At 60.1% G+C, this 19,775-nt stretch overlaps 4 protein-coding genes across 9 annotated transcripts; 3 read left to right on the top strand and 1 right to left on the bottom strand.

Moving 5' to 3' along the window:
- The first annotated feature begins 139 nt into the window (after nt 1–139).
- On the top strand, nt 140–7,692 carry PI4K2A (phosphatidylinositol 4-kinase type 2 alpha). Its single transcript, XM_079312657.1, has 9 exons — nt 140–857; nt 3,339–3,539; nt 3,787–3,918; nt 4,006–4,159; nt 4,750–4,811; nt 5,231–5,330; nt 5,588–5,721; nt 5,994–6,053; nt 6,190–7,692. Exons 1-9 carry the CDS (start codon nt 297–299, stop codon nt 6,349–6,351), a joined length of 1,566 nt encoding a protein of 521 aa, XP_079168783.1. The 5' UTR covers nt 140–296; the 3' UTR covers nt 6,352–7,692.
- Nucleotides 329–19,088, top strand: ZFYVE27 (zinc finger FYVE-type containing 27). 5 transcript variants are annotated; one of them, XM_079312661.1, is made up of 13 exons: nt 329–335; nt 14,088–14,316; nt 14,400–14,470; nt 14,601–14,787; nt 14,991–15,086; nt 15,266–15,378; nt 16,098–16,228; nt 16,577–16,648; nt 16,813–16,833; nt 17,026–17,170; nt 17,473–17,519; nt 17,995–18,076; nt 18,301–19,088. In XM_079312661.1, exons 2-13 carry the CDS (start codon nt 14,120–14,122, stop codon nt 18,363–18,365), a joined length of 1,227 nt encoding a protein of 408 aa, XP_079168787.1. In that variant the 5' UTR covers nt 329–335; nt 14,088–14,119; the 3' UTR covers nt 18,366–19,088. The 5 variants fall into 5 exon arrangements, with proteins under 5 accessions (XP_079168787.1, XP_079168789.1, XP_079168786.1 ...); XM_079312660.1 differs by lacking the exon at nt 329–335 and having other exon boundaries at nt 14,035–14,316; XM_079312663.1 differs by lacking the exons at nt 329–335; nt 14,991–15,086 and having other exon boundaries at nt 14,034–14,316.
- AVPI1 (arginine vasopressin induced 1) lies at nt 8,555–9,439 on the bottom strand. Of its 2 annotated transcripts, none has more exons than XM_079312672.1 (2): nt 8,775–9,439; nt 8,555–8,698 (listed from the first exon to the last, which is right to left on the bottom strand). In XM_079312672.1, the coding sequence occupies exon 1, from the start codon at nt 9,435–9,437 to the stop codon at nt 8,775–8,777; it is 663 nt and encodes a 220-aa protein (XP_079168798.1). In that variant the 5' UTR covers nt 9,438–9,439; the 3' UTR covers nt 8,555–8,698. The 2 variants fall into 2 exon arrangements, with proteins under 2 accessions (XP_079168798.1, XP_079168797.1); XM_079312671.1 differs by having other exon boundaries at nt 8,779–9,439.
- MARVELD1 (MARVEL domain containing 1) lies at nt 9,444–12,416 on the top strand. Its single transcript, XM_079312676.1, has 2 exons — nt 9,444–10,906; nt 11,196–12,416. The coding sequence occupies exon 1, from the start codon at nt 10,025–10,027 to the stop codon at nt 10,550–10,552; it is 528 nt and encodes a 175-aa protein (XP_079168802.1). The 5' UTR covers nt 9,444–10,024; the 3' UTR covers nt 10,553–10,906; nt 11,196–12,416.
- Nucleotides 19,089–19,775: the final 687 nt, after the last annotated feature.

Here is a 19,775-nt window from a genome sequence, read left to right as displayed (position 1 = left end):
CAACCGCTAGCAACGCGACTGTTCATTGGTCAGTTGCGCAGCACGCCCTCACCGGCTGCCATTTTTGTGTGGGGCAAGGAGCTCTCCACCGCGGGCGTGGCTGCAGAGGGGCAGCGCCCTCGTCCTGCCGCCATCTTTTGAAGGGCAGCAATGGGCATGGCCACTCCAGAGCGTCCATCTTTATGTAGGGCACTGGCGCCAGCCGCCGTGGCGGCGTACGGGGGGCGAACACACCCTGCCTTCCCCGAAAGAACGGTGCGAGGCGCGAGAGCTGCCGAGCTCCCCCCAGCGGCAGCATGGCCGCAACCGCCCCCGCGGTTCCGGCCGAGCGGGGCGTGGCGAGACGGGCGGCGGAGCGGCCGGCGGGGTGTGGCGGGGGGCGGAGCGGCCCTGGCGGTGCCGTGACGCGGGCGGAAGCGGAAGCGGCGGCGGCAGCAGCGGCACGGCGGAGCCCGGCGGGCGGCGCGATGGACGAGACGAGCCCGCTGGTGTCGCCGGAGAGGGCGCAGGGCCCCGACTACGGGCTGCCGGGGGGCGCCGTGCGCGCCCTGCCGCCCGCCGCGCCCCCGCCGCCCTCCCCTCCCGGCTCCCCTGGTGGCCGCGACCGCGAGCGGCAGCCGCTGCTGGAGCGCGGGGCGCGGGGCCCGGCGGCGGCGCAGGCCCAGGCGCAGGCCCAGGCGGCGGCGGCGGCGGCAGCGGCGGCGGCGGCCGCGCAGCGGGAGCGCAATGACTTTCCCGAGGATCCCGAGTTCGCCGATGTGGTGCGGCGGGCTGAGCTGGCCAGCGAGCGCGGCATCTTCCCCGAGCGCATCTCGCAGGGCTCCAGCGGCAGCTACTTCGTGAAGGACCCGCAGGGGGTGAGCTGGGCTTAGCCCCTGTGGCCGACCCGGGGGTGGTGCTGCCCCCGTCCCTCCGGAGGCCTGCGGAGGGCTGGTGGGAGCGGCCGGAGGAGCTCTGAGCCTCCCCAGGGAGAAGTACACTGGGACCAGCAGCGAGAATGCGGGGGAGCAGTGTCCAAGTGCTGATTCAACCTCTTATGCGGCTTTATGCCCAAAGATGAAGGTCATCCCCTCCCGCAGGCCCGTGCATCAGCATCTGAACACAGTGTGTCCAGTCTCAGGGCTGTGACTCTGTGTGCTGAACTGGTTTTGGCCTGTTTTTTTGAACTGACTGAGATGTTTTGTTTGTGGCTGTGTGGTTGGTATAGTGGAGACAAAGTCTTTGGCGTGTAGCTGGTCCCCTATGGACCTGGTCAGCTGTGTGGCAGCCGTCTTTGTGCCACTGATGGGATGAGTGTGCAGCACAGGCTGGCCTGTCTTGTGACCTGCTACTCCCTGCCCAATTATTTGAGCTGGTGCTGTTTTCTGTGACTCCCTTGCCACGTGTGTGCTGGGTTGCTTCCAGGGAAGCAGGAGTGAGCTCTGTGGTCTCGGATGTGTCCTAGTTTTGCCTCTCTGGGTGAAAGCTGGTGCCTGGAAGCTGTGGCAGGCAGTTCCCAGCTCAGCTGATGGCATGTGGGGAAATACACACTTGTGCCACCGCATAGCTCCCTCCTCTTGCCCAATATGAGACTTGGAGTGGGCAGCCAGATGAGCTGCCTGGGGATTGCAGCTTGCAGGCTGCCTGGGTGTAGGAGAACCAAGCTCAAGGACAGCTACTGGAACATGAGTGTGAAGAGCCAAAGTCTGTGTACTGCTGGTGTTGTCAGCTGGCAGGCCCCCCAGATTATCCTGCTGTCGGCAAATGTGGGACGTGACTGGTTGCTGTAATTGCTGCCCAGGGTTACCAAAAACATCCCACTGTTGGCATGGGAGAGAGTGTGGCACGTAGATATTGTGGGCAGCAGGGGGAAGACATTGAGGGGAAGAACTTTCCTCTTTGATTATTTCCCTTGAGGCTACTAAGGCCTGAGCTGTTCCAGTTGGGCTGTGCTGCCCAGCCCTGGTATTATGATCACCCCACTGCTAGCAGCTCCTCTGTGCTGGCCGGGCTCCCTGTGCCTTGCTGCTGGCACCAGGCAGACCTGTTTGCCCTGTCAGTGCTGCTCTCAGCACGGATCTGTCTGGAAGGGGATGCTGTGCTGCCAGGCCTCTGGTTTCCACTTCCATGCTGTCCCTGACTGGCTGGGCCTTGCGCTGTTGGAGTGGTTCCATGGAGCACAGGGCTTGATCCTGCCAGAGCTCCTGCCAGGGCTTTTTGTGGGCTTATATCCAAGGATGGGTTGACAGTCATGTGACAGCCCTGTGGGGCTGGTATGGTGGATTGCATTCCTGCCTGCCTTGGGAAAGTGGCTCCACCATGTCATGTGGACATGGCTCAAGTGATCCTCTTTCCTCCAACCCTTCCTTTCTGTCTTCCTGCTAGACAGAACCTTGGTTCTGCTTGCTCTGGCCTGGCTTTTGGCCCCTGACAGACTGAGATTGCATTGAGGCTCCCTGCTGAGGCACTGGGACTCATCTACTTCCACATTCTGGCAGGAGCTCAGCTTGGGGAAGTGATGCCCACTCAGGCCTGGGATAGCTGTAGCTTTGGGGTGATGGCCTGGTTGCATGTGCTGCTGAGTCACCCCAGAGCAGGGACTTCTAGCCCCCCAGGGATGCCTGATTTGTGGGGCCTTGCTCCTGTCCCAGCCCTTCTCTCATCTGTGTGCCATGGCAGCGCTGGCTCAATGATGGTGCAGTTGCCCCACGCAAGGCTTCTGTGGCAGTGGGGTACCCATGCTGTTGTCCTATTGGGTTGGTGGATGCAAGGCAGGACTGAAGGGCTGGGAGTGCTGCTGGTACCAGCTGGTGCCCAGTTTTGAGCTGCCTGTGCTCTCTCATCCACAGTGTATCCAGAGAGCCAGCCCTTCTGCTGGACCCTCCAGCACTGAGCCCTTGGCTCCTCAGGGGTCCTGCAGGTGCTCAGCTCTGGTCAGTTTGGGATCAGTTCTGTTCAATGGATTTTTTGAGCCAGGGCAGGAATTGCTATCCCTGTCCCTTTCCTGTGTGGACATAATGACGAGCAGTAGCTCTCCCGAGCCATCCAAAGGTCACAGAAATGAGACCAATGTGTTTGCCAGGAGACTGCATCATCACTGGTGTTTTTTGGGATACATGTTGGATATAAAGATCTCTCTCTGGGCAGCACCATGCTCTTGTAGAATGGAGGGGGGTTCTTCCCAGCTCTGCCTACCTCCCTTCCAGTAGCTGTGGGGTTTTACCTGGTCCTAGGAGGCTGGTTATTATTCTGATGAGGGGCAGTTCTGGGCCTGTTTCGTAGTGTCCCTGCTATGGGCTGGGAAGGTGTCCCATCTCTGCCAACTTCCTGGACTCAGCCCTCTTCTCTCCCACTCACAGAAAATCATTGGCGTCTTCAAGCCCAAGAATGAGGAGCCATACGGGCAGCTGAACCCCAAGTGGACCAAGTGGCTGCAGAAGTTGTGCTGCCCATGCTGCTTTGGGAGAGACTGCCTTGTCCTGAACCAGGGCTACCTGTCAGAAGCGGGTGCCAGCCTGGTAGACCAGAAACTGGAACTCAACATTGTTCCCCGCACAAAGGTGAGGGGACAGCTGCTGGGGTCTTGTTCTGGGGAGGCTTTTGTGTGCTTCCACACAGCTCTGCTTGCACCTTATCTTGTGGCACTGCTGACCTAGGAGATCGAGTGCTGTAGACTGTGACTGTTCCTGCTCAAACCATGGGCATCCTTGTGCTCGGCAGAGCTGTGGGAAATGCTGTGTCTTGATTTTATCAGGCAGTCCTGTGACTTGTCAGAGGTCCCTGCTGACTGTGCTCATGTCCCTGCAGGTGGTATATCTGGCCAGTGAGACCTTTAACTACAGTGCCATAGACAGGGTGAAGTCCCGAGGAAAGAGGCTGGCCCTGGAGAAGGTGCCGAAAGTTGGCCAGCGCTTCAACCGCATTGGTCTACCACCCAAGGTAGGGCTGCCAGCCTCCATGCCTGCCTGTTGGCACCTCCCTGGTCTCTGTGGCCTTCTGTAATGCAGCCTGTAATCCTTGCTTCAGGTGGGCTCCTTCCAGCTCTTTGTGGAAGGCTACAAGGATGCAGACTATTGGCTGCGGCGGTTTGAAGCTGAGCCGCTCCCAGAGAACACCAATCGGCAGCTGCTGCTGCAGTTCGAGCGGCTGGTGGTGCTGGATTACATCATCAGGAACACAGGTAGGGCCAGCTGCCTGGCACTGGATGCTGCTTGCTCCTTCATGTCCTACCATGCTGGAGAAAGGGGAGGGAGATAGGGTCTGGTGGCTTTTCCCTTCACTCGAAACTCCTCTTCCCTTAGTTGCTGCCAGGTGACATCTGCCTCTCAGTAGAGTGCAGCTGCTGGGCTGCTCACCACCTGAGGCTCTGGCTGCTGGCCAATTTACTGCAGGTCTGGATCTACCACAGTACTCAGGTGAAAATTTTCCAGCTGTGAGGATCCAGGGACATGCAGAAATCCAGCACCTAACTGTACCCCTGCATCCCATTTTACACCCTGTGTTCCTGAGTTTCTGCCAAGCTGGAAGGAATTGAGGTTGCACGCTGGGGCTTGCAGGCTGACCTTTCTTTTGGGTGCTGGCAATATGTGGACCTCTAGGACTGTTTGTAAGGGGCTTGATGTGGCTTCCCAAGCAGCAAGTTTAAGGGCTCTGGGAGTTTGTGCCTAAAATGTATCTGTCTCATTTCTGGGTCAGAGGAGGAATAGCCTTCTGCCCAGCATGGTGCAGGGAGGCCCTGATGCTAACACAGCTGGTTTTATCTCCTTGCAGATCGGGGCAATGATAACTGGCTCATCAAGTATGACTGTCCCCTGGACAGCGCGGGTGTGCGGGTGAGTGACTTCTGCTCAGGGGAAACACAGGGACTCTGCTCCTGAAAGCTGCCTGCTTGGCAGGCAGGACAGGAATTTCCCATCTGGCTTGGATTTCCAAGTGTGTTGAGGCCTGATCTTGTCTCCTGGGCCTTTTGTTACTGTTTGTGTTTGTGGTTTGTGCCTAGTGGGACTTCATGAGGATACAGCTGAACTCTGTGGGGGAAACTGGTGTTGCTGGACCTTGGAGTGAGGCCTGAGAGGGAAACAGCTTTGTCCCCCTTCCCACCCAAAGCAGACTATGTTTCCCTGTGGTTAAGGGCTAAGCTATAGGCAAGAGGCTTCTGTGTCTCTGTGATAGCCAGTGGGGCTGTGGGGAGTAGTAGAAGAGCTGTTCCTGCTGGGAGGACCTCCTTGTGACATGCTTCACTTCCTTCCAGGACAGCGACTGGGTGGTGGTGAAGGAGCCCATCATCAAGCTGGCTGCTATAGACAATGGTTTGGCCTTTCCCTTGAAACACCCAGACTCCTGGAGAGCATGTGAGTCCCTCAGGCTAAGCCAAGGCTCCATGGCGAGCCCTACAACTTCATGCTTGGGCATCTTCCTCAAGGGCTGTGGAGGAGAGGGCTAAGGCTGTGCCTCTGAAACTTCTGGCTTCATGGGCAGCTCCTCAGCAGAGACTGTAGAAAGCAGATGATGGACCCTGTGTCCCAGATGCAGGGAATCTAGCAGCCAGGGGCTTGTGGCACCATGCATTGCTTTCCCCAATTCTAATGTCTCCTGCTTCCTTCCATAGATCCGTTCTACTGGGCATGGCTGCCCCAGGCAAAAATCCCCTTTTCACAAGAGATCAAGGACCTGATTCTTCCCAAGATCTCAGACCCCAACTTTGTCAAGGACTTGGAGGAAGATTTGTATGAGCTCTTCAAGGTGAGCTGGAGGAGTGGGTGAAGATTATGTGGGAGGAGGAAAATGGGAGTGGTGTTGGGGAGCTCCCTGTCAAGGTTGCAGGGACAGAAAGGTGGTCAAGCTCCTGACTGTTTCTGGGCTGAGGCACAGCAGGGTTATCCTTTTTCCAGGAGCTGAAGATTCAATGTGGGAGAAGCAGGGAACCCGTGGGACAGGACAGGGGAATAAGCATCTTGTTCATGGCATGAAGCAGTGGGTGGATCTCGTTGTATTCTTTGCTCTCTCTCTTGCAGAAAGACCCTGGCTTTGACAGGGGACAGTTTCACAAGCAGATTGCTGTCATGAGAGGCCAGGTAAGCTGTGCATGGGGGAAACAGATGGATGAGGTAGGAATACTTGTCCTGCCTTCGTATCAGGAAGGGTGCTGGAGTGGATGCTCTCTGTTGCTCTGGCAGGGCATATCAGGCATTGCTCTGTTGTGCCATACAGATCCTGAACCTGACTCAGGCGTTGAAAGATGGGAAGAGTCCACTGCACCTGGTTCAGATGCCACCTGTGATTGTGGAAACAGCGCGTTCCCACCAGCGCTCCACCAGTGAGTCCTACACGCAGAGCTTCCAGAGCCGGAAGCCTTTCTTCTCATGGTGGTAGCTGTGGGAGCCACGGGCAGGGCTTGGCCACCTCGGACTAGCACTGCGAGAGGATCTGGGCCACTGCTGGGACTCGACCTTCAGCGTAGAGCGAGCAGATGTGGCTGGAAGAACCTGCAGCTGAACTGGAGGAGCCAGGCAGATTGAGCATGGTGCCTCCCTAGCTCCATTGGAGCTTGGTGCCCTGCAGAGGCCAGGGGGAGGTGTGGGAATCTGCCAGGAACTGTGGCATGGCTGGGACCCTGCTCTTGCCTCTGTTCCTTGGCCTGCATGCAGTTCTGAGCACCCCTGCTTGGGGCTGGGATGAACAGGCTACCTGAGCCAGGGTCCGTCCAGCCCTTTACACCAGCCACTGGCCCTTTTTTTTTTTCCACCATGCCGACTGCCAGGCTGGGAAGGCCTTTATAAGGTGATATCCCCTCTGTTTGCCTGAGGGTGTGCTGTACTCCTCCAGTGTCCCTCCGGTGCCCCAACCCCGTGCACCTGCTTTCCTCAGGGGGAGTTCCTGCCGCCCACTGGCGTAGCGGGGACCGCAATGAACGGTTGTTCTCTGGCTAGAGGCTCGAGGAGGGGACATAAGAGGGACAACACATGGTATTGGCTTGGGTGCTGTTAGACAGTAAGGGGAGAAAGGTGCTGGCTTGTCCCTGTGAAGAGCAGGTGGCTTTGCAGAGCTCTCCCATGGGAGCTCTCCCCTTCTGCCCCAGTCCATTTCTCCTGCCTGGTCTCCATGGCTGCTCTTGCTTGACTTTTTCCCCTCTCCCAGCAAGCTTCCTGGCTGCTGTGCAGCCAGCATGGTGCCAGCCTTGTCTGTGCCTAGGGACCCTCTGAGGGGCAGGGGCTGCCAGGGAAGGGCCAGAGGGCTCTTCCACCACGTGGGTGGGAGCACTGGGGGACCAGCATGGAAGCCTGGCTGCCCTGGAGCTGACAATCTCGCAGGTCTGCTCTGTGTGGGGGAGGCGGGGAGCCCCTCTCTCACCAGTAGCTGCTGAGTTGTATAAAACAGCACCAGGGCTGCTGCCTGCACCTGCTTGCCTTGAGCTCTGAACTTCTCAGGCTGCTGGGGAAAAGTCAGTGTTGGGTCTTGTCGTCCTGTTAGCCCATTTTTGGGGAGTGAGAGGGATGAAGGCAGGTGAACCTGGGAAGGCAGAGCAGCTGCTTTGTCTCTTGCAATGGGAAGGGGGCTCAGCACTGCCTGTGTAAGCACAGAGGGGACAGCAGTGGAGATCCCAATTCCCCAGCCAGGCCCAGCTGCATTTGACTGACCCAAAATGTATTGTTCTAATGCACTGTAGAAATGTATGTAATGTATTTAAACCATGAATAACAGAGCTGCCATTCAGCTGGCTACATCTGCGTCTCTGCAGCACCCTAGAGCAGGTCAGGGCTCCTCAGCCTATGGCTGGTATCCATATGTACCTGCACAGGGATTCACTGGCCTCGTGCAACTGCTGGAGCTGCTGCAGGACAGAGTCCCTTTCCTGTCTGCTCATGTGGCCATTGAGGGCAACTAGCTGCCCAGGCTGGCCCTTGGCATCCTGTGTCTGCAGGTCCTGCTTCAGTCTCTTCTGGGCCCAGTGGCTCTTGGAGAAAGGAGCTCTGGAAGCTGGAGATGAGGCTGCCCAGCTGCCACTTCTCCTTGAAGTGGCCACATTTACACTGAAAGGCTGCTTTCTGCAGCTGCCTTCTCCTCCTTCAGCTACAGGAACTGGGCCTGGAGCTTTGCTTTTTTGGCAGCGAGACTGGATACCCCCTGCTTCAGCTCCTTCAGATTCAGAATGTCCCCCATGACTTCTCTGTTCTTCTGGGTGCTATCCTCTTCCAGATTGGCTAGCTGGTCTTCCAGCAGAGAATTTTTTCCCTGGAGAATGTCTATTATCTCTTCCAAACATTCCTTCTCATGAAGGGTAGCATTTAGCTTGTTCTTCAGTTGCCCCTGTGACTGTGCCAGGACACTGTGTGACTATGCACTGGAACAGATTGCCCAGAGAGGCTGTGGAGTCTCCCTCATAAGAGATATTCAAGAACCATCTGGATGCAATCCTGCATAAGCAGGGAGGTTGGAACAGACCTGTGGCTCATCTGTTCCAACCTGAGCCGTGGTGTGGGGCTGTTGTCCTTGCACTAGGTGCAACAGCCTGGATCACGGTTCTGCCACTCAGGGATGGGCAGGACACACAACCAGAGCCTCACCCAGCCACTGCTGTCCACCCTTTATTAACCATTCATTGCACCCTGCCCAGTACACTTAGTGTCCTTGGAGAGCTGCACTACACGGTAGGTGATGCTACATGGATCCCGAGCCCGTCTCGCCCCCGCAGTTATGCTCCAGCTTCTTCTCCGCGATCCTACGGGCAAGAGGTGTGTGTGAGCAATGGGGCCAGGCCGCGCTCCCCCCGGTTGCCCCGCCGCCGCGGGCCGCACCTACCGAAGGTGTTCGAAGCGCCGTAGCGCTGCCATCCCACCGCCGGGCTGGGCCGGTCGCCGTCGCCGAAGCCGCCGCAGCGCCCGTGCCATGCGCCGCTGGCCCGCGTACCGCCAGACGAGGTGGGCGCGCTCCTCGGGCCGCTCGGCCCCGCCGCTCCGGAACAGGCTCCGCAGCTCTCGTAGCCCCACGCCCTGGAAGATGTTGGCCGAGGCCCGCTTACGGGCGCGGGCTGGGTGCGCCGCCAGTCCCGGAGAGTCGCTCACCACCGAGGCCGGAGTGCCCATGGTCTTGGCCGCTGCGGGCACCGAACAGTCCGCCTCGGGATCCGATCTCGCCGCCCGATCCGGCGCGGATGCCCAATGACGAAGGGGGGGCGTCGGGGGAAGGGCGGTCCGGGACGCCGGGCAGGGGGCCAGCCGCGCAGGCGGGGCCGCCCGGGAACGCGGGAGACGCCCCGGCTCGGGCCGGGGCACGCAAGTCCGGTCCCGCCCTGCCCGGGGCGCTGGGCCCCGCCGTGATCTAATTTCGCTCCGACGCCGCCGCACGCCCACGGGCCCCTCGGACAGACCTGGCGGTGGAGGCTCCGCCTGGTGCCCGCTGCGTTGCCGGACCCGCTTCGCGCCACCGCGCCGTGGTCCCGCCGCAGCTGTGCGCCCCATTCATTCACACCCCGAGTGCCGCCCCGCCCCCTGGCCAATCCCCGCCCGCCTCCCGCTGCCAGGACCAATCGATGCCGAGGGGCGCGGCTGCCCCGCTCCCCCGAGGAGGCCACGTGGCGCAGATGACGTCACGGGCGGGGCGCGAAGCCTCGCCCCCGGGCGGGGCCACGCCGCGCCCCACTCCGAGGGGAATCCCGAGTGACGTAAGGGGAACCCCGGCGCGCGCCCCCCGCCGGCCGCCGCACGGGGTCCCGGTGCGCTGTCGCTGGACCCCGCCGTCAGCATCGGCCGCCGTCTCACACGTCCTCTCGCCGCCCCGCGCGCCCCTCGTTGTAGCCGCCACCGGCGGCAGCCGGACGGGAGGGGCGCGGCGACCCCCGCCCGACGGCGCATCCGCCGCATCCTCGGATGTCCGATGGGCTGGCGGGAGGTGCGGCGGGGCGCGGAGGCGGGGCTGGGAGGAGAAGAGAGAGGCCCCGCGAGGGGAGGACCGCTAAGTGCCAGATGTTTGGCAACGGGCAGGGAGGAAGTCGCTGCCGGGGCCCTGAGTCCCGCCCGAGCCGCGCCGGAGCAGGCAGGGCCGCGCCATGGCCCGCACGGCTCCCCCGACAGTGCCGCCGCCCCCGGGGCCGCCGGCCCGCGGCTCCCTCAGCCTCCATCGCGCCTACCTGCGGAGCCCACTGGGCCTGCTACGCCTGGGGCAGCTGGCTCTGGGCGCTGCCTTCTGGGTGACGGTAGCAGCTCATAAGTACGAGGGGGCGGCCCACTTCGCTCTGTTTGCCGCCGTCCTGGTCTGGCTCCTCACCCTGGCCCTTTTCGGGCTGAGCCTGCTGGGGCGCTGGGAGCTGGTGCCCTGGTTGGGCTCCCGCTGGCTCCTCACCAACCTGGTGCACGACCTGGCACTGGGTGTGGGGCTCTACGCAGCTGCCACTGGCATCATGGGTCATAAGGCCAAGCAGAGGAGCTTTTGCAACCTGCCAGGCTACAGCCAGCACTGCCTGTACAGCGCCTACCTGAGCGCCTCCATCTGCGGGGGCATCACTGCCTGCCTGTACCTCTTCTCCGGCCTCTATTGCCTGTCACGGCGTTGCCAGGACCAGCGAGACATCATCTGACACCCCACGCCACTTGGCTCCCCTGCTCAGCAGCAGACAGAAAACCTGCCTTTGGGATGAAATGACCCTTCCACCCCATCCTCTCCTGGCTGACTGCACTGCAATTCCTCCAGAGACTCCTGCACAGACGGATGGACAGACAGAGGCCTTCGCTGAGCACGGCTTCCCCTGCAGCGCACCGACATGGACACCCAGCCACTGAACAGCCCTCTCCCACCCCTGGACACATGTAGGCTCCTGCAAGTGGAAGGACCCAAATGGAGAGCCCCTACGAGGGATACTAATCTTTGGGAGCCCCCCTAGGACTCAAGCCAAAATCTGCTGCCCCTGGTCTCGCAGATGCTGCAGGCTCAGGTGGGTGCTAACTTTTCCCTGGGGTGCAGGGGGACTGGCCTGGGGGAGCTGAGCTGGGGGCGGCAGTACTTAGTGGAGTTGGATGGGCATAAACCCCCCTGGCCTGCTGGCAGTCCTGTCTTGCCATTCCAGCTGCATGGCGCCTCCACAATTCCCTGAGGGAGGCTTTGAACTTGGCTTCCCCAGCCTGGGCCCCTCATTCTGTCTGCCCTGAAAACATCATCTTACTGGAGCCCCAAAGGGCTCAGTGCCTCACTGTCCTGCACTCAGGGAGTGTAGAGACACCCAGGTACTGCACAGCCAGATCTAGCACCCCAGTCCAGTCTGGAGACTGAGCAGGGCAGCAAGATCTGCATTACTGCAGAGGGAGGGGAAGAACAAGTGGAGTTGTAACCTGTCCTGTGACCCTGGGCCTCCAGCCCAGGAGTTTGTACAGTCCTGGGATGGGGCCAGGTGCCCCAGGGGTTGAGGGGCCTGTCATGGGGTTCTCTCCTCCTGCCGTCCCTGCAGAGAGGTTTGTGGCTCCAAGCCACCCAGAGCCACTGAACCAGCCCTGGGGCCAGGCTACTTCAAAAGGGACAGAAAGAGCCTCGCTGATAGTTCTGGAGACCAGCCTGCAGCCCTGCCTGTCTCTGCCGCACTTGTTTATCATCCTGGAAAATTTCCATCTCTGGACTCTCTGTGACTGGGCAATGCCTGGAGACTGTGGTGAGGTGGAGGGGAAGGATGAGCATTGCAGCATGGCAGTGCCAGGCTGTGCTGGCACTCTGGCCATGGGGGAGCTGGGGCCAGGCATTGTGGGAGCACAACCTGTCTTGGAGAACAGAAGAGGACACTGGCACTGGAGCCAGCCCAGCCCTGGATCAGCCTCCACAAGCCACCAGGTGCCAAGCCCTGACGAGGCCATGTAGGGCTGACTAGAGAAATGGGCAGCCAGAGACAGAATTTTTGGAGCAGCAGCACACTAGGGCTCCACACAAGCCCTCCTCACCCTGCCTGGAGGCAGGTCCTCTCTATTGCTCCTGGTGCAAGGGAGGGTCTGCTCCAGTCTCTCTGTAGACTCAGATCAGTGAGATGGGTGTCCCCAGCAGCTGGCCACAGCTGCCTGTTGCCTGGGGTTTCCTGGAGCTTTTTTTGAGGTGAAGAGCAGTAGCCATGATTCCCCTGGGGGCTTGAAGGGGTCTGGGATTGGTACTGAGCCACTACTTCCATTGTGATGTACTGTCCCAGTGGATCATGCTCAGGGGCCCTGCCAAGCCCCAGGCCTTCCCTGGGAAGGATGTGCTGTCTGTGCCCTGTGTCAAGGCTGGTCCCTGACACTGCCTGCCTCTGCCTTACTCTGGTGCAGCCCTTGGCCCAGGCTGTCCAAAATAACCTTGGTGCTTCTGCCACCACAAGTGTCTTCCCCTGGCTTTCTGCAGCCCCGTCTGTCACCCCAGCTCTATCACCCTACAGCCTCCTTTCAGGTGCCAATGGATTCACCTTCCAAATAAAGCAATGTTGGCACTCACTGAGTGTCTGCGCCTTTCTGCTGGGGCTGGGACATGCTGGGTATGAGGTCTGAGCTGAGATCACACTCAGCTCTCTAGCCCTGCACCTTAGGGCCTCTCTGCTTGGAACCTCTGGCAATGGTCACAAAGTCCTGGGGCGCTCTGGGGTCACAGGTAGGCTCCCTGATGATGAGCCACTGCTCATAACAGAGAGGCTTAAGCCTCTGCCCTTGGGGACATGGGTTATCCCTGGCCCTGTTGCCTTTCCAAAGACAGGGCATAGCCTGATGCTAACATGGGGCTCCAGACAGACCAGACGGAGGCCAAGTCCCTAGGGCTCTGTGGCTATGGGATGTTACTGAGGACAGGATGTAGTTGCATTCCTAAGGGCCTCGTCACTGCTGAAAGGGCCCTCTGTCCCAGGGCCAGGGCACCACTGGGCAGTCATGTACACACTGACTCGCCCATGGTGGGTCAGGGGCCAATGGAGGGCTGTCAGCATCTCCCAGAACTGGCTGCAGTTCTGGGACACACTCTTGGGACAGAGTCTTGGACCTGGACCCACAACTGGGGTGTCACTGGGTCCCCAGCCTTCTGCCCATGGGACACATGTTGATCAGAGGCTGCAGGCAGCTTGGCAGCATTGTACCCTCATTATCCAAGAGCCAGCATAAAGTTATAACAAGGTTACAGCTTTTGGCATCAGATGAAGCCCAGGATCCCCAGAGCACCCTGGGACCCAGCATCCCTGCTCTACTGCAAGCTTCTTTTAGGACAACCCATGGTGCCTGGAGCAGTGTGAGCAGGGCTCAGCCTGCTGGGCAGGACAGTGCCAGTGCACGCAGGGCTGGGCTGCTTTGGGGGCATGGAGGGCAGCAAATGGGCTGCCAGCCACGCTCACAGGCCTGTGGGAAACCCCTGCTCCCTTCCAGGGACTCCGGGTGTGAGGCTGCTCCCCGGTCTCTGCTCGGGGAGAGGTGGCTCAGCAATCTCATGGGACAAACCCACCGTGCCCAACACAGCTGGATGCAGGCCAGTCTTGATCCAGACTGGAACCGAGCCTGAACCAGGACTAGATGGGGATCAGTGCCCAGCCCTGGACTGGGACCGAATCCAGGCTGTGACTGAGCCCTACACCGGAGCAGACCCCAGTCGGGACTGGGCCGGGACGCTGAGCAGCCCTGGACCAGGGCCGACCCCCGTGTCTAGACCGGGCCCACCGAGACTCCACCTCGAGCCGCACGCCCAGAGCGGCCCGCAGGGCGCAGCACGGAGGCGGGCAGAGCCCCGGTGACGGCGGGGCGGCCCCGGTGGCGGCCCGGCAGAGCTCCGGGCCCGTTCCAGCGGGGCGGGGCTCACGGCGCGCCCGGCAGAGCTCCGGTCCCGTTCCGGCGGGGCGGGGCTCACGGCGCGCCCGGCAAAGCTCCGGTCCCGTTCCGGCGGGGCGGGGCTCACGGCGCGCCCGGCAGAGCTCCGGTCCCGTTCCGGCGGGGCGGGGCTCACGGCGCGCCCGGCAAAGCTCCGGTCCCGTTCCGGCGGGGCGGGGCTCACGGCGCGCCCGGCAAAGCTCCGGTCCCGTTCCGGCGGGGCGGGGCTCACGGCGCGCCCGGCCCGCCGCTCCCATTGGCCGCGCGCGGGGCTCTCGGCGCGCCCGGCCGCGTCACGGGAGCGCGCGGCGCTGTCGGGCCGAGGGCGGCCGGGCCGCTCGGCTCCCGGTCCCGACATGCAGGCGGTGGAGCGGGACGGGGCGGCAGGCGGCCCCGAAGGGACGGCGGGAGCTGGTGAGGCTCCGCCGGAGCCGTCGCCGCCCAAGGCCGCCGCTGCTTTCGACCTGCTGGAGCTGGTGCGGAGCTACCGGCGGCTGGAGCTCTACCTGGAGCCGCTGCGGGACGCCGCCGACGGTGTCCGCTCCCTCCTCCGGTAGGTGCGGGCTGGGCCGGGATCGCGACCGAGACCGAGACCGTCGCCGGCGTCTCATGTCCCTTCCTTCCCCCCTCTGGCAGGTGGCAGCGGCCTGTGTGCTCCCTGCTGGTCTGCCTCGGCCTCAACTTGCTCCTGCTCACCCTCGGCCAAGGTGCGTGTGGGGGCTCGGGGCCGGTCCCCTTCCCGGTCCCCTTCCCGGTCCCTTTCCCGGTCCCTTTCCCGGTCCCTTTCCCGGTCCCCTTCCCGGGCGCTCCGGGTTGACGCTGTCCCGCCTCCTGCAGCCGCCTGGTTCTCGGCGCTGGCCCTGCTGGTCGCGGTGCCGGCGCTGCTGGGTTACCTGCAGGAGACGTGCCGGGCGCGGCCCGCGGAGCCCGAGCTGGTGCGCAGGAGGTTCCACAGCGTCCGCAGGGAGGATCTGCGCAAGGTGCAGCTCTCGCGGCAGGAGGCCATCGCCCAGGTCAAGAGCTTGTGAGTCCCTGGCGCCTCCCCAGCAGAGGGGCTCAGCAGCCAGAAAGGCTTCTTGGAGGCTGTGGGGGGCTCCTGCCGGTTTGGCTGCTGTAGCCCGTGTGAATGTGGGGAAGGATGTGGTGTGTTTGTGGGTTTTTTTTGTTTTGTTTTGTTTTTTTGTTTTTTGGTTTTTGGTTTTTTTTTTGTGACTGTTTCATTTGCAGCCTGATCCAGCTGGAGGGGTTTCTGAACGGGATGTGCTGCAGCTGTGAGGCAGTGTACCGTGTGCTGTACTGGGAGAACCCCACTGTCTCTTCCCAGTGAGTAGTATGGGGTCAGGGACCTTGTGGTGGGCATGGTGGGGAGAGGGGCTCAGCCAGGCCTGTGGTGCTGTGTTTGATTTGTTTGGTACTTGGAGAGAACAGGTGGAGCACCAGATGAGGGAAGGAGGTTTGTGAGTTGCTCTGACTTGACCACAGTGCCCTGCTGCTTTCCACAGGTTTTATGGGGTGCTGTTGGGTACTGTCTGTGTCCTCTACCTGCTGCCCCTCTGCTGGGTCCTGGCCATTCTCAACAGCACCCTCTTTCTGGGCAACACCCAGTTCTATCAAGGTAGGAGACCTGGCTGGAAGTGCCCCATGTGGGTTGGGTTGGGGAAAGGCCTTCTGAAGCCTGGGATCCTGCCCTGGATCTCTCCCTTACACGAGCCCACTGTCCTGTGTCATGCTCTGCCATAGACCCTGAACCCCCCTGAAGGCAGTGATGTCCTGGGGGTGGTGCTGTGTGGTCCAGGGTGGGTGGTGTGGTCCTGGGGCTCAGCTGTTGGAAGTGAGAGTCTCTTCTGATTTGTGTCCCAGCCCAGGTGCTGTTTCCTTCTCTTCTCTGTGGTGTGGCAAACCAGGGCCTGTCAATGCAGGCTGTGTGTGAGCCTCTCCACCCCTTTTGATCCCTGACCCTGCTCTTCAGGAGTTCAAACACATTCAAGTGCCTGTGGCAGTATATGACACAGGCCTGAAAACGTGCCACTGGAAGGGAGAGGAACCCTCTCCTATGGCTCATGCCAGAGGAGTGTTGGATCTGTCTGAGCTGTGACATAGGCCCCTTCCATTCCCTGTACTGAGCTGGGGCAGGTGGTGGAGAGGTTCTTTTCTGCCCTAATTTTGATGTGTGATCTGTGTTAGCTCAGGACATCTGATGAGTGAATGATATCTGTCAATGCATGCCCCTCGCCCCTGAGCCCTAGAGATCAGGTCGTGTAACTAGCTTTTGTGTGATGTGGCTGGGAGTAGGGAAATGCCACTCTACTCCAGCTGCATTCCCCTCTTAACCAGTGATAATGGAGCTCAAGGCCTCCATTGAGCAGTGTGTGGGCTCCAAACCCCTCGAGAAGACTCCAGAACCTGTTGAACCCCTGCCACCAGCTGCTGCCCCAGATCGGACCCCCACCCCCACCAGTGCAGAGGTGAGACAGGCAGGGCTGGCAGTTGTGGGGTGGGAGCTGCAGAGTCAGCCTTTGGGGCTGGCTATGCTTGTGTCCCTCTACACACAGACTTCTTCCAGCTGCTTTGCTGGCAGCCTGTGAGCCATTCCTGAGTTACTGCTCTCTGCCCTGAGAGCTTGGCTCAGTCCTTTTGCCACATTGTGGTTGTGGTCTGAGGAGGCAGGGGCTCACCTCACCTTCTGACACTTGTGTCATCTGTGAGGCTTCCCTGGAGTCAGATCCATTGTCCTGGAACCTGCTCAGAAATGTGGGGGCACATTTGAACAGAGGCAGGGGAACAGCAGGACTAGATTTGTGAATCTCTTGTAGGACCTTACCCCTGGCAGTGTGGAAGAAGCAGAGGAAGCAGAACCTGATGAAGAGTTCAAAGATGCTATTGAGGTTTGAGGCTGGTTGGGGTGGGCTGTACCTGCAGGGCAGCTGAGGTGGGAAAGGGACAAAGACCTTGTTGGGCAAACTGGGTGCTCTGGGAGAGTGATGTGGGGCTGGGTGTCTTTGGGTCTGTGTGTACTCACTCTCCTCTCTGTCCCATGCTGCGGGAGAAGGAGAACCAGCTGCTGGTCATGGTGAGTACTGCCATGCCAGGGTGTGGTATCTGCTCCCAGCTAGAGCTTTGCCTGGTTTGCTGGTGGCTTGTAGAAATAAGTGCCAGGTGGAGCACCCTGGTTGTTGGGTTTCTGCTGTGGCATGGGCTGCCCTGCAGCCCTCAGTGTTCCCCCAGCCACCCTGCTGTGCTCAGCTGGATCTGCTCTCTGCAGGAGGATGATGAGAGCTCTCAGTGCTCAGCAGATTTTGACCTCAGCCTCCCAGACAATGGTTTTATGAGCAAAAATGAGGTGATCCGCAGCAAGGTGTCACGGCTGACCGAGCGCCTGCGCAAGCGCTACCCCAGCAACAACTTTGGTGAGTTTGGGAGCAGGTGCTTCTTGGGGAGCTCAGATTGTGGGGTCTGTGCTGCCTCCAGTGGTGACCATTGGACTGGGACTGGAGAGAGTGGTGTGGTGCCTGCTAGGCTGTGCTGACATCTCCAAAGACCTTTTCCACTCCATGGGAGAATGGTCCCAGAACTCCTAGGAAGGGCCAGGATGGGAAGATGCAGCAAGGTCATCTCTGAGCTGAGCCTTTACAGCAGCTATGGCTGTTCTTGTGCCACTTGCAGCCTCAGGCAGCAGAGCCCTGCCTGACCTCTGCTCTCTTTTTTCCAGGGAACTGCACGGGCTGTGCTGCCACCTTCTCTGTGCTCAAGAAGAGGGTGAGTCTTTGGCTTCTGCCACAGCCCTTCTGCACCTAGGGCAGAGGTGTTGCTCGTGTCTGGCTTGCCTCAGCTTTCTCAGGCAGCTCAGATGTCTGGCCTCGGTCACAGCCCAAATGACCTCAGCTAAATACTGGGTGTTGTCACAAGCCTAATGGCACCAGGGAACCCTTGTGTTGTGGAGCATTTGTCCATTTACTCCTTTGGAAGCTGCCTCAGGCCAAACCCATGTGTTATTGTGGAAGGTACCTGCTCTGTGCCCTGGTTTAGTCAATTTTGTGCAGCCTTTCTGGTGAAGCAGAGTCTAGCATGGCTCTGCTAGTAGGAATGACCTGTTGCCTTATCTGAGCCCTGTGTGTGATGCCTGGCACACAGTCTGTGGGCAATTCTCATAAGGAGCTACAGACTTTTGGCCCCCTTCACTTACTCCTGGGGCACACATACATCTGGGGCTCACCTCCATCTTTCTCCACAGCGGAGCTGCAGTAACTGTGGGAACAGCTTCTGCTCCAGGTGTTGTTCCTTCAAAGTCCCCAAGGCTGTGATGGGAGCCACAGGTGAGTTGAAAGGTGGAGGGAAGAGCTTCTGCTTCCACCTGTTTTGTCTGCCCAGGCATTTGCCCCAGCCCTGGGAGGGGAGGGTAAGACAGGACATACCCAGCACAGGCTGGCTCAGGACAGAGCAGTGATGAATTTGCAGCTCTCGAAGCAGCTTTGTGTCTGGGGTCCCTAGCCCATGGTAGGAGAGGGAGATCATCCCTAACATTTGCTTTCCTTTCCAGCCCCGGAGGCTCAGAAGGAGACGGTGTTTGTGTGCGCGCTCTGCAACCAGGTGCTCATCAAGTGATGAAACAGGCCCAGCCAGCTCCTGTGTCCTGCACTGACTGAGACCTGGGACAGCAGGCAGGCACCCCTGCCACTGGGAGCCTGGACTGTTTGGATCCCAGCATGGCATTCCCCTGCCAGAGGATGCTTGCACTTGTGCTCCTCCTGCCAGCGCCAGGCTGGATGGACCAGCCCTCCTTGCCATGCACCAGCTGGGTCCCAGTGGTGGAGCACAGCCCTGCAGCTGCTCCAAGCTCTGGGTGCTCTCTGGCACTTGCTGTGCCCTGCCACATGCTTGTTCAGGCCCTTTGGCCTGGCTTAGCGATGGAAGAGCCATCCTTCCTACTCGTGGTCCAGCCTTCACCTCCTGGATGGGGCAGAACAACCTCAGGGCTCTGTCCCTACCTTTCCCAGCACTGTGCTATAAGTGACTGTATTTTTGGGATCAAGTCAGAGCTCCTCCTTGGGGTCTAGACTAGCTAGGTTTTTCATCCTAGCTCAGCTGAGACTCTGCTAGTCACTCCTGTGCTCCTCAGCCTCACTGCCTGCAGGTTTAGTCTTTTACCCCTGGATTTGGCTGTAGCCCAGAAGAGAAAAGAGAATGAATTTTGGTTGGGCTGTGTGGTTGTCAGTATGAGAAAAGGCAGGAGTTGGTGCTGCTCTGTGCACTTAGTGACTGCTGCTTTCTACTACAGATTAATATATAATTACATATAGAGAATGACCAATAAATCTCTTGTCCTCAGCTGGCTCTTGTTTCATCCCAGTGAAAGCTGTCCCAGTCCCAGATCACTTTGGCACCTCTGTGGCCTTGGCTGTCCTGCAGGTTCTCCTGGAGAAAGAGTGTTCCTGTGCCACCAGCTCTCCATGCTTTACTGGAATTCCCATCTTCTGACCTGCTGTAGCCTTGTTTGCCCCCTGCTCAGAGCTGTGTGCAGCTGCCTGTCAGCTGTGCCAGGGCTGGATTCTGCTGGGCTGGAGCCAGGGGGCATCTCAGCTCTGACAGGAGCTACTGAGCTTCCTCTGCCTCCCCAGGCTGCTCCTTCCCCTGCCCTCCCGGGTGGTGGTCCCACCAGCTGCCTGTGTGCACAAGGATGACCTTTCCTTGTGTGAACAGCAAAGCTCCCAGCTATCCCAGGAATGTGACCCTGGCTGCTGTACAGCTGGGAACAGCCGTGGCCTGGGTCCCTGCCAGCCAGCTGCAGCTTCCCCCAAGCCAGGGAATCTGGGGGGCCAGTGCCCAGCAGGCTGTGACACCCACCAGTCTGAGAGTTGCTGGAGCCCAGACCTTGCTGCAGGCTCCCACCAGTCTGGGAGCTCCTGTGGGGCGGGCAGCCTAAACACTTCTTCTTCACATGGAAACTTGGAGAAAAGCTGGACTTGGCTCTTGATGATGAGGGTGTCTGGCTTGTGCTGGGTGTGCAGGGGACTG

Source organism: Erithacus rubecula (assembly GCF_903797595.1).
Source record: "Erithacus rubecula genome assembly, chromosome: 9".
NCBI classification, from domain to species: Eukaryota; Metazoa; Chordata; class Aves; order Passeriformes; family Muscicapidae; genus Erithacus; species Erithacus rubecula.
The sequence above is the reverse complement of the archived record's forward strand: the minus strand, read 5'-3'. Positions and strand labels throughout refer to the sequence as shown.

Coding starts and splice junctions, on each gene's coding strand:
- PI4K2A (XM_079312657.1), top strand. CDS start 297: ATGGCCGCAACCGCCCCCGCGGTTCCGGCCGAGCGGGGCGTGGCGAGA. Junction 4,812..5,230: donor TGGACAGCGCGGGTGTGCGG/GTGAGTGACTTC, acceptor ACTTCCTTCCAG/GACAGCGACTGGGTGGTGGT. Junction 6,054..6,189: donor TTGCTGTCATGAGAGGCCAG/GTAAGCTGTGCA, acceptor TGTGCCATACAG/ATCCTGAACCTGACTCAGGC.
- ZFYVE27 (XM_079312661.1), top strand. CDS start 14,120: ATGCAGGCGGTGGAGCGGGACGGGGCGGCAGGCGGCCCCGAAGGGACG. Junction 14,788..14,990: donor ATCGCCCAGGTCAAGAGCTT/GTGAGTCCCTGG, acceptor TTTCATTTGCAG/CCTGATCCAGCTGGAGGGGT. Junction 17,171..17,472: donor CTACCCCAGCAACAACTTTG/GTGAGTTTGGGA, acceptor TCTTTTTTCCAG/GGAACTGCACGGGCTGTGCT.
- AVPI1 (XM_079312671.1), bottom strand. CDS start 9,437: ATGGGGCGCACAGCTGCGGCGGGACCACGGCGCGGTGGCGCGAAGCGG. Junction 8,699..8,778: donor CGGCGCTTCGAACACCTTCG/GTAGGTGCGGCC, acceptor TCTTGCCCGTAG/GATCGCGGAGAAGAAGCTGG.
- MARVELD1 (XM_079312676.1), top strand. CDS start 10,025: ATGGCCCGCACGGCTCCCCCGACAGTGCCGCCGCCCCCGGGGCCGCCG.